Genomic DNA, 11918 nt, shown 5'->3' on the forward strand with positions numbered 1-11918 from the left:
CCTCTCCAAGCCTCAGTTTCCCCATTTGTGCTGTGTTTACTGGTGAGGAGTGAGTTGAGATAGTGCAAAGACACTGTGGGTCGTGAAGCCTTGCATAGACGGAGTGCTGTGCATTTTATCCTTTAGCTGTTGCTAGGTAACAACCATCCCTAGATCCCATGAGCAACAGCACCCACCACCTAGTTGGCGCCTACTCTGCAGCCTGGCCCCTCTGGGTGCAGGGGGAGGCGAGGCTGGATGGGGCCAGGCCGGGCCAGGCACGGTGGCCGCATTCATGGCCCAGGACCACCTGACTCACGGGGGTGAGGAGCCGACCCCCGCTGCCTCTAGCAGGCTTGTTTGCTTGGTGAAGGGAGTTGAGGGAAGGAAGCTGCAAAGCCCCAAACCCCCTGAGGCTCCAGAGTTCACCCTCAGTTATCAAAGCAAGTCCCGGAGTCCTGGGCTGACTTCTGCCACACAACGTTGTTATTGTTGGCTTGTTCTGGTTAATTCCCAGACAACTGAGGCCAGAGAGTTTGAGGGATCTCTGTAAACCTTGAGCCATACCAGCCTTCCTGTAACAGAAGCTGCCTGGAAGTTGCTGTCACCAGGCTGGCTTCCACTCTACTTCACTGGCCTTTATTTATTTATTTTTTTTTTTCAGGTGTCACCGTGGGAGAAGCGGCCCCGGAGCCAGGAGCCCCAGAAATGCCCGTATGTATCACGACTTTGCCTGTGTGGCTTGGGAGAGGGCTGAAACTGATGGCAGGGCCCACAGTCCCTTCATCCCCGGCCTTGGGGTGATGAGGGGGGCGAAGTGCTGGCTGCTGGCTGAGGCCCCTGAGTCATGCTGGTCAGGCATGTTCCAAGCCCACTGGCAGTGCCCGGCAGTCTAGACAAAGCTGATTGTTTGCAGCCAGGGCCGCCGTGCCAGCTGCTCAGATAGCAATCAGATTGTACGCCCACTGTCCCAAGCATCTGGGTATCTCACCACCACTGTGCCCCTCCCTGATCACCTGCTGGGCCTGCCAGTTTATACTGGGCACAATGGCCCAGCCCCTGCCCGACCCTAGGACCCCTTCACCCATGCTGTCATGCCTTAGGCCATGGTGCTATATTTAAATGTCATTGTCGGGGCTGGTGAAATGGCTCAGTGGTCTAAAGCACCTACTTAGAACAAGCTTAGCAGAGCACAGGGACCGCGGTTCAATCCCCCAGCACCACATGCCAGCCGGCCCCGCCCCCTGGTGGGCTGAGCTGGCCACACACACACACACACACACACACACACACACACATACACACACACAAATAAATTTTAAAAAATAAATGTCATTGTCTTTGATAAAAACTTCATTTTTCAGTAGACCCAGTTTGCATTAGGTAGGCCATGGGCTAGGCTCCAGAAATCCAGAAGAAAGCCACAGGTCCTTCAGAGAGGTCTCAGTTCAGGAGACCAGGCTCATTGGTTATTGATTATAGAATAAGGATCCGCATCTGCCATATATAACTGTCAGGACAGCATGATTATAAACTGGGCTTTGAAGGATGAGTAAGAGTTTTTCAAGTGCCAATATTGAGCCCTGACCAAGCTTTGCTCTTGCAGGCGCTGGAAGACGTGTCTAACCAAGCTCCTGCCCTGTTTGCTGGAGCACGGCGTGGAAAAGAATGACGATCTCCCGAAAGGTACCCGGAGTAGGCCTACCCCCGGCTCCACGAGGCCTGTGTGGTGCCCCGTGGAGGTCCGCAGGACGGTCCTCTTACCAGAAACCATCAGCGTGGTGCGCTGTGTGGAGTTGCTTGAGGCTCCAGCAGAGGTGGAGGAGGAAGAGGAGGACAGAGGGGACAAGGAGGACTTGTGCACGTCCCTGGAGAGCTGCCAGGGCAGCTTCGCCAACGGCAGGGAGAGGATCGCGGCCCGGCTGACCGAGAGCATGATCCTGGGCCTGCTGGGGGCTGAGGATGGGGACTTTTGCCAGCCGAGCCCAGGGGGCCCCTGCCTTCCGCTGCGCCCCGGAAGCCCGAGTGCTCAGACGCCCTGGACCCTGTGTCCCACTCCCTGGGACAAGAAGCAGCCTTTGCCCCTGGTCATCGAGGACAATCCCGCCTACCGCAGCTTCAGCCACCTTCAGAGCCAGACCCCAAGTCCCGGGGAGCCGTCCCCCAAAGGCCAGTGGGCTGAGCGCCTGCAGGAAGGGGACCCCCCGAGCCCTGGCAGTCCCCAGCCCTCTGAGCCACCAACCTGGGAGCAGATCCTGCGCCAGCATGTCCTCCAGCATGGGACCGCCGCAGCCCCCACTGGCTCCTCCTGCAGTGGCTACCGGGAGTTCGTGCAGGCCGTGAGGCAGGGTGGCCCCCCAGGCGAGGCTGGGTACAAGGCCTCCTTGAGCGCACACCCCGACAGTGATACCTGGGCCCCGATGGCAGGGCCCGGGGGCAGCAGTGCAGACGGGGCCTACAAACCCTTCCAGAGCCTCACCACCAGCTCCGCGGGGGACCTGTGCCCTGGTCCTGAGCCCCTCTTCACCTTTGGCCTAGATGTGGGGCCGCCCCTTGGCCCCCAAGGTCCCCTCCCAAGCAGCCCCCCAGAGGGCCTCAGTCTGGGGCTAGAGGTCAGAGAGGGGGACAAGCAGAAGCCCCTACTGCCCCCACAGGAGGCCGTTGACCCTCACAGGGACGACCTGACCAGCGGCATAGTCTACTCTGCCCTCACTTGCCACCTGTGTGGCCACCTGAAGCAGTGTCACAGCCAGGAGGAGGTGGGCCAGCCCCACATTGTGACCAGCCCCTGCTGTGACTGCTGTTGTGGTGACGGGGCCTCACTCCCAGCGGTACCCCCGGGGGCTTTGCCCACCCCTGCTGAGCTTCTGCTGGAAGCCAGGCTTGACCCAGCCTCCCTGGCACCCATGGGCATCTCAGAGGAGGGTAAGTCCTCGCTGTCCTTCCAGCCTGCCCCCAGCAATGTGCAGAGCCCAAGCCTGACCCCCAAAGTGGTGGGCCTGGTTACCACAGGGACCCTGAGTGTGAGGGACCCTAGCTATAGGCCTTGCTGCTGAGGTCCGCCTGAGGACGCTGGGCCTGCCAGTGCCTCCCCCGAGAGGTGGCAGATTCCCAAGGCCTGTGCAGTGCAGGATGACCTCACCTGACACAGCTTGGGCCACACCCTGCGCTGGCCTGGGCTCACCCAAGGGCTCCAGGTGGCCCTCCCCCACCGGGGCACTTCAGGGATGGGAGGTTTGCCTGCCTCACTGGGGTGTCCCAGCACCTGTCCCCACCCAGCGCACGTCTGGTCCACCCGGTCTCCTGTGTGCCTGGCATTGGCTGTCCCCATCTCATCCAATGGCAAGTTGAGCCCAGAAAGTAGCAGCCAGCAGAGGGGGTGTTGGGAGGCCTTGGCAGTGGACAGAAAGGGTCTCAGACGGCGCTTGGGGTGCAGAGGCCTCCGCCTGCTTTGTGTGGTGATCTTGGAGCAGTGCTGGTGGCAGAGGAGCCAACGAATGAAGTGTGATTTCCAGAACAGGACAGTGACTTCCCCATGGCTGACGGGTGGGGGCGCCCAGGAAGACCCTGAACACACAGACCCAGCTCCCTGTGGCCTCTCAGTGGACGCTGCTGTTGACAGCCATATAGAGACAGCAGGCAGCAGCGCGTGTCCCGTGGTACAGTGGTGCCGGGCCAGGCCCGCCCCAGACCCAAGGCCAAGGGTGCCTGGAAATGTGGGTGGGGCAGGGTGCTTCCCGTGTCCCAGGACTGTGTCACAGCTTGCCTCTGCTGGGGAGAGTGGGACAGGACCCAGCTGGTGTTTTGTATGCATAAAAGTTCTTTTTATTTTTTGCGTATTAAACCTGGTGCCAGGCTGTTAAGTGGAATCTTCACACCCAGAGGAACCAGGGCCCAAGAGGTTTGTGAACTGGTATGTGAGGTCCCGGGGAAGTGGTTTCCAGGTTCGGGTGTTCACAGAACAAAGAACTGAACAGGACACGTAGAAGGAGTCACAGGAATGAGGTTTATTGAAAGCCGACATGGTGTACACACCTGGAATCCCAGCTTACAGAAGACCAAGGTGGGAAGAGCCCCGAGAGTTGGGGGCAGCCTGGGATATAATACAAGATGGTGCCTGAAAGAGAGAGAAAGAAGAGAAAAGAAAAGGTACACTCCACAGGCTGGCGAGGAGCGCTCCCAGCCAGGAGGTGCAGGTCCTGGGATGACACGAGAGTCTATGCTGAGGGGCCATGGTATCTTGACCTAAGGAGCACCCGACTCCGCCCACTGGCAAGAGAGGTCAAAACTACAACGCAGAGGAGGCTGGACACAGGCCAGGGCCAGACTTGCTTCTGCAAAGGCTCTGGGGGCCTTTGAGGAGACCCGGTGACCATAAAGGCGTTTTGCTCGATTCTTGACCCAAGGGTTCTTGCTTACCTGTCCTTGTCTCTATCTCTACGTCACATCGACGGAAGAAGTGATCCCAGAGCCCCTGCCAAGGGTGGGGAACAAGTTAGGGAAGGGTATCAAGCAAGACAGGTGTGTTACACACAGGTCACCAGCGTGGGTGACAGCCCTTTCGCGAAGTGCCGCCACGGAGGGCTCCGGGCACATGTGCAGAGTTAGCCTGCCAAGAGGAGGGAGCCAGCTGGTCGGACTCGGTGCAGGTCTTTCCTTTCCAGGGAAAGAATTCTCCAGCTGTTCCAGCTGCTTCGGAGGAGAACCTCTTCACGAAGTGCACACCCAGGAGATGGGGCGTGGGGCCCCGCCAAGGCCCCACCGCAGGTCCTGGCAGGCCCGCAGCCATGTGTGTGCCCCTGGCAGTGTCGTTGCTCATACACAGCGTCCCAGGCAGATCCGGGGATGAGATGGGCTCCAGGGGCAGGCAGGGGACCTCAAGGATCTTCGCTGGAATCATCTACGATGAAAAAAGTGGAGATCTGAGATGGCGGTGGGGCGGACAGCTCAGAGCGGCGCTGAGGAGGTGACGCTTAAGCGAGGAGAAGCGGAGATGAACTGGAGGAGCAGCGCGCAGCGCTCCGGGTGCAGGGTGAGGCCTGGCCCTGCCTGAGGTCCAGGGACTTTGGCTCCAAGTGCAGAAGGATCAGCTGCAGAGAAGGGAGCCAGGGACTGTGGTGCAAGTGGGGGAGATAAAGTCGGGGCGCAAGGTGGCCGGAGTGAAGAGTCTCCCATCATTCTCCGGGTCTTAGGATATAGGCTGCAGAAGTGAGCGCAGCCCTCCGACCTTAACACAGCTCTAACTAGGAGGCACTGAAAAACTCAGGCCCGGATGTGCTCCTTCCAAAGGGCTCCCTCTGCACCTTGCAGAGGAGGAGCACTAATGTTCCCCCTGACAGCAGTGGCTGGCTGGTCAGGATCCTGGTGGCTATCTGTCACCCTGGACTCCCTCTTGCAGTGAGCTGGTTTCACCATCTGAGGGCAAAGAGGGATCACTCCAGGATATTCCTTGGAATTTCCTTGGTCATTTTACTTTTCTAAAAAATCTCCTTACAGTCTGGCCCTTGACCTCCCACACACTGGTCTCTGGATTAGTCAGGAGCCCCCAGGCCCCGACCTCACTCTGGGCTGCTCCATTCAGTCTGCCTACCTCTTCTTTATAATGTAGGAAAGACAAAGCTCTCTGCCTCGAAGGCTGTCGCCATGGGCCTCCTCTCATCGTCATCTCCTAGGCATCCTCCTTATAGAGGTACAGGAAGGAAGAGCGAAATGGTATAGATAGCCGAGAAATCTGAATTTCTTGCCCTGGCTGTGGCCCTGGGCCTTCTCCACCCCCCACTGGCCTGCTCCCTGCGGCTCCCACTGCCTGTGCTTGCTCTTGGCCCATCCAACCCCATCCTCAGGCTGATTGCTGAGATCCTCCCTCTGGTCACTCCTCAGCAACTGAGCTGGCCATTCAGGCCGCCATCCAAGGGTTTGTGGAGTAGCTTTGCCCAGAGGGGCAATTGTTAAGGCAAACAACACTTCCATTATAGCACAGATCCCAGTTTTATTTCAAATTTTCAGGAAGGGGCCGGCTAGACAGCTCAGCAGTCTAAAGCACCTGCTTAAGCAAGCTTAGGCAAACGCGGGACCAAGATTCAATCCTCAGCCCCACATTGTTATGGGTCACTCAGCATAGGAACCAGATCAGCCAGATAGAAATTTGAATAGAGCCTTTTGTTTACTGAGCTCAGGGCCATCAGCCACTTCTGCAGGAGAAGACTGATCTGCAAGCAAACATAGGTAGCAGGGGGGTATTTGTAACAGAAATCACATCCAATTTGGTAAGTAAATTTGTTATCTAGCGCAGAACTATAGAAAACTACATTCATTTGGCACAGCTGCAAACTGTAACTAAAGGGTCTGTCACAGCTTAGTGATAAGGGCATACTTTTATAAGATGCATCTTCACCTGACTATGTTTACAGGCGATGGTTAGGGAGGGAGTTTGTTTCAGCTCGCTGCCTTGACAACAAACAGTTACCCATTACTAAATGGCCTTGAGCAGGGAGTGAGACCTCACTCCTTAGAGTAGATAGCAGGAAGCACGAAGTTTTTCCCAATAATTTTCCACAGTTAAAGCACAAAATTCATTTAACCCATTACACACATGCCACGCCAGCCACACGCTCAGGGTATGCGGGCTGAGCCGCCCCCCGCAAAAGACAATTTGCAGAAAGGGACTGCAAAAGAGAGAGGAAGGACATTGGTTCCAAGAACAATCTTTGGAAGGGGTTTTGCGGGCAGACAAACGAATGTCTACAAACGAGTGTCCATCTGACTGAACCTCTTGCTGAGATGGACACTGTGTCACCCCACTGCGTGTGGCCGCTGACAGAATACCACCGACTGGGTACATGCTGAAGAAAAGCTTATTTTGCCTCACGGCACAAGGCCGAGCAGACCGTTTGTGGGTGGCTCGCTTGCTGACAGAGCCCCCAAGAGACACAGGGTGTCGGACAGTGTGAGACTGGAAGTGAGAGTCCTCTGGCCCCTGTTCTCGTAAAGCCACCAGAGTCCAGTCACAGGCGCGGCACTCTGATGACCTTGTCTTACCTGATGACCTTCCAAAGGCCTCACCTGAAACACGGTAGTTGAACTTCCTCGTGCCTCTCATGATGAGAATTAAGCACCAGCATTTGTTTTGGAAGGGACAAAGCAGATATGGCCCACAGTAGAAATGTCATATGGGTTCCACAAGGCAGCCTCCAGCCGGTGAAATATATGACAGAGTTAAATATTTTACTTAATCAATGAACATTTACACATTTAAAAATGATTAACTTTTCAACTCTTCCCATATACTATTTTCCATTGCCTCAGCCTAGAGGAGAGGAATGTTCTGGAAAGATGGAAGAGGAGGGGTCAAGAGGAACAGATGGCACCCAAAGTTGACTCCCAGAGCCACATGGATGGGGGAGCTGGTGGGGCACCCAGGAGCAATCAAGCTGCCCCAACCCTGGTGGGAGGCAGGTGGGTGTGCGTGGGTGACACATTGGGGCAGGGGTCTCCCAGCAGCCCTCACTGCGCGGTACGGGAAGCGCTGTGGGCAGAGGGCAGACCTGGGTGGCATTCCCAGAGGAGACTGGTGGCACCCCAAGTGCCCTCCAGAAAGACCCAACTGACACCTCCAGAGGCATTGATTTTGGGGGTCTCTCTCCGCACTATCACACACCCTCCCCCTTTTTTCAAAGATGAGGCGCCCCGGAAGTAACGAGTGTATCCGGCCCCAGCACCCGGCCCCTGGGGACAGTCACAAAATAAATGTTTTTTGAAGCAGTACCTCCCTTAGCATCCTGTTGATAAGCCTTTCTGACTTTTTTTTTTTTAATAAAAAACTGCTCATTGGATTTGTCTGATTCTTAAATTGGTATGTGCAAACCTCCAGTTCAGAAAAAAATCTAAAGGCATTAAAGAGAAAAGGTGAAAACCCCGGAAACCCCATCCCGCCCCAGCACCTGGCCCCTGGGGGCAGTCACAAAATGATTTTTTTTTTTTTTTTAAAGCAGTACCTCCCTTGACATCCTGTTGATAAGCCTTTCTGACATGATTTTCCCACGAAAGTTAATTAAAAACCAAAATGGCAAAAAACAAAAACCCCAGCAAGTTTTTGAGCCCCTGCGGCAGGGAGGCCTGACCTCACCGAGCCTGGCCGCAGGGGGGTGACGCCCCCGGGGACTTGCCGGAGGTGACAGGTGGCCGGGACTTGAACCTGCCTGCTAACCACGCCCCCGGGCCGCTCGCGGACACCCACCCGTGTCCCCTCTGCGGCCCGGAGCAGCGAGGTCGCAGCGGCAAGGGCTCCAGCTCTCTCGGGCCAGCCCCGGTCGATTCTGCACCGTGTAACTGGGCAAGGTTCTTGGCCACTCAGGGTCTCGTCTTCCTTCCAGATGAAAGATACTAAGAGAAGCCGAGGAGGGACAGACAGCCGGGCAACAGTCGGCCTGGAGCGCAGACGCGTCGGCTGCTTGGTCTTTGCTGCCCCCTGGTGGCCTAAACTGGCCACCGCGGCCTTCATCCCAGCGGCCCCAACGACCCGGTGCACCTGGTCCCACCTCTGCTTTCTGTTTCTCCACGACCCCTCCAGGCCTCCACCATGCAGCCTCTTTATGCTTACACTTTCATCTGTAGAATGAGAATGACAGTCACAGTCGTGTCCATCTCAAGCACCCAACGTGCCGCTACGCACGAGCCTCTAGAACGCTGTCTGCGCAGAGCACCACGCTCATCGGATCCGTGGGCGGTGGGGGAGGTGTATCTAAACCACAATTAAAGGAAATAACGACATTCTCCATTTAATGTTACTTTACTGTAAAAGAAGAGGTTATTGTAAAAAGGACAGAGCAGAACAAAACAAGACAGTCAAGGCAAGACTGTCCTGATGGTCCCTCTGGCCCCCACTCCCACGCCGCGCTCCTGAACCTGGGCCAGCTGTGTGCCGGGAAAGCCTGCGGACCTGCAGCTTCACACCAGGCATCTGCCACTCGGGAGTCACCCACAGGGGCCACAGGGAGCTGGGCCCGGGCCCCGGGGGGAACCACAGTCCCAGACCCGCTGGGCCCTTGCACGAAGCAGCACAGTGTGTGCAGGCCACCTGCACAGTGCACCTGGTAGCACCTGCCTCAAGGGAAATGTGAAGCGCGTGCTGGTCACACTGCGGTATTTAGAGAATCATGGGAGGAACAGCGGGTCTTCCACAGCCGGTTCAGATGCGATCGATAATATATATATATATATATTTTTTTTCAAACAGTGGTTGGCTGAATCCAAGGATATGGAAGCCACAAGTGTCACCCCAAGCACAGGGAGAGGGATGGGAGGGAGAGGGAGCGGGGAGGGCGATCAGCAGGACCCCAGCTCCTCCCCCACTCCCAGCTGGTTGCCCCCGGCCCTGGGCAGGCGCTGCTCGGGGTCAGGTCCTAGGCTGCTCTCTGACCCACGCTGCTGAGCTGATCTGCCCAAGGCCGTGGCTGCAGCCTCCCAGCACACGTGCACCCGGAGCCCAGCGCAGCCAGAGACCAGCCTGCCTCTGGCTGCTCACGTCTCCTGGCCCCGCTCCACAGGATCCCACCCAGGAAGCACTTTCCAGACGGCAAATACAGGTTGACTTAGTCCCCGTAGCTAACCCGTCGGTCTGCCCATTCTGTAATGGACACGCTGGCACCTCTCCTTCCTCCAAGAAAGCCCCATGAGAAGGCACCTTGGTCGCCTTCCTTTGGCTTCGATTTGATGCCTGGTGCTTCAGCAGCCCTCTTGTGACCACGAAGGGAGAAAAACCCTGCCCGGGAGATGACATCCTAAATATAACAGAGTGGAGGGAGAGTGGCCCAGCCCTTGAGCACATCACCCAATGACCAAAACCCTCTCTGAGTTCTCAGATAAAGCGTGAGTGTGCTTTGTTTTAACCACTGTGAAATTCTTTTGCAGTCATAAAGCAGTTTGGAACATTGTAGTAAATAATGAATCTGTGAAGGTGTTTACCCGAGAGAACAAAGGCGGAGGCCGTAGGTAGAAAAAAGATTGCCTGTCGCTGAGCTTGGCATGAGATTTTTTTTTTTTTTTTTTTTTTTTCCAGAACCGGGGATTGAACTCAGGCTCAGGCCCTTGCGCTTGCCAGGGAAGCGTTTATTCCACTGAGCCATCTCCCCAGCTTTTCATTGCTGAGCTTAGGGTGGAGAGCCTATCCAGGATTTTCTAGATGGAGCAGCATAATCCCAAGTGTCTTCTAATGAAAGAGGATGCTGGGGAATTAGGAATGTGAAACATCACGTTGCTGGGGAGGTGGCCAAAAGCCAAGGGATGCAGGCCACCACAGGAAGTGGGGAGTCATGGAGCAGACTCTGCGAGGGACCAAAGCCCTGCTGAACCTTGGGCTTTTAACTCAGTGAGACCAGTTTTAGAATTCTGATCTCCCCAATTGTAAGATAAGAAATTTCTGTTTTACTTTATTTTGTTTTGTGTTTCTAGTACTGGGGATTGAACCCAGGGCTCACAAGTTCCCCGCCCTGCAGAGCTGAGTGTCTCTCTGCTCTGAGGTGATGGACAAGAAGACAGATGGAGGTCTCCAAACAGTCCTGTCCCCTCCGTAGGGCCCTCTGCGAGTGGCCCCTGGGGCCTCCGGCTATCCCAGGGCTGTGCATCCTCCCCAAGTGTGGGTGTGCTGGGGGTCCCTTCAGGAGTGCCCATGGGGTGCCAGGGTCCGCCTCCCACCTTTGTCTCCTCAGCTTTCTTTTCCCCTTCTCTCTCTTCCCCTTTATTATTATTTTTTTCATTTATGTATGTATTTATTTATTTTTTAGCAGAACCGAGGATTGAACTCAGGCAAGTGCTGATTCTACGGAGCCGTCTCCCCGGCCCCATCTCTTCCCCCTTCTGTCGCCTCCTCCGTTCCTTTTTCCTCCTTCGCTCTTTCTCTTCCTCTCTTCTCCTTTCTTTTCCTGCTCCCTTCTCCTCCGCTTCGGCCTCCTGTCCCTTCGTTCCCACCGGGTTCCCTCGCTCCTTCCGGAATCCAGCCTGAGTCTCCGGCACAAAGCCCAGAGCGCAGTAGAGCCAGAGCCTTTGCAGCCCACCGGCCGCATCTCGCCACAGCCTGCAGGGCGTGAGCTCAGGGAGCGCTTCTCGCTCGCACAAATGAGTGGGTGGGCGAACGGGCCTTCTCGGCGGCGCGCCCCACACACTCAGCTGCCGCGGCGACCCTGGGGCCCCATGGCCCTCGCAGACGGACGTGCCCTAGCCCAGGGTCCCCGGCAGTCAGTCCTCTCCACTGGGCGTGGGGTGCGGGTGGGGATGGGGGGGCAGCACAGATCTGCTAAACAGTAGGTGCTCAATAAACGCTTCTCGGGTGAGTGGATCTGCCCCAGATGCATCCAGATTGCACAATGTTTTCGTCCAGAGCTTCCCCATCTGGCTCCTGGCCTGGGTGCTCAGGCCATGTCTGTCTGTCTCTGTCTGCCCGTCCCATGACGTTTCTCTCCAGCTCCTCTGCACGACCTGGTCAGCCTCCTTCGGTCACCAGAGTTACACTAACTAACTGCCTCTCCATCTGTGTGACCAGGGCCCCGCCCTGCTTCTGCAGGACGTGTGGCCCGAGTGCCTAAGGCGACTGCGGCGGGCACATGGCAGGATATCAGAGAGCAGCGACCCGGACGGCTCCCTTTCTAGACCTCCTCCCTCGGGTCGGGCCTCGCGGGTGGCTGTCTCGGCTTCGGTTCCCTCCGGCCCGTTTCGCAGTTCCCTTCCACTCAAGGTGAAGGATGGTGGTTTTCCACTTGTGGTGGAGGAGGATTGCTTGAAAATATAATCAGTGGGGCTGGAGAGATGGCTCAGTGGTCTAAAGCACCTACTTGGAACAAGCTTGGCAAAGCATCAGGGACCGCAGTTCAATCCCCCAGCACCACATGCCAGCCAGCCCCGCCCCCTGGTGGGCTGAGCTGGCCACACACACACACACCACTCTC

General features: G+C 56.6%; 1 protein-coding gene across 1 annotated transcript in view; it reads left to right on the top strand.

The window, feature by feature from the left end:
* Positions 1 to 5455, top strand: part of Il4r (interleukin 4 receptor) — a 36019-nt gene extending 30564 nt beyond the window's left edge. The window contains exons 9-10 of the mRNA XM_023716443.1: positions 644 to 693; positions 1586 to 5455. Coding sequence (XP_023572211.1) covers positions 644 to 693; positions 1586 to 3035 — 1500 coding nt within the window. The 3' untranslated portion in view covers positions 3036 to 5455. The remainder of the gene's footprint in view (positions 1 to 643; positions 694 to 1585) is intronic.
* Positions 5456 to 11918: the final 6463 nt, after the last annotated feature.

Source organism: Octodon degus, unplaced genomic scaffold, assembly GCF_000260255.1.
Source record: "Octodon degus isolate 3935 unplaced genomic scaffold, OctDeg1.0 scaffold00001, whole genome shotgun sequence".
Taxonomy (NCBI): Eukaryota; Metazoa; Chordata; class Mammalia; order Rodentia; family Octodontidae; genus Octodon; species Octodon degus.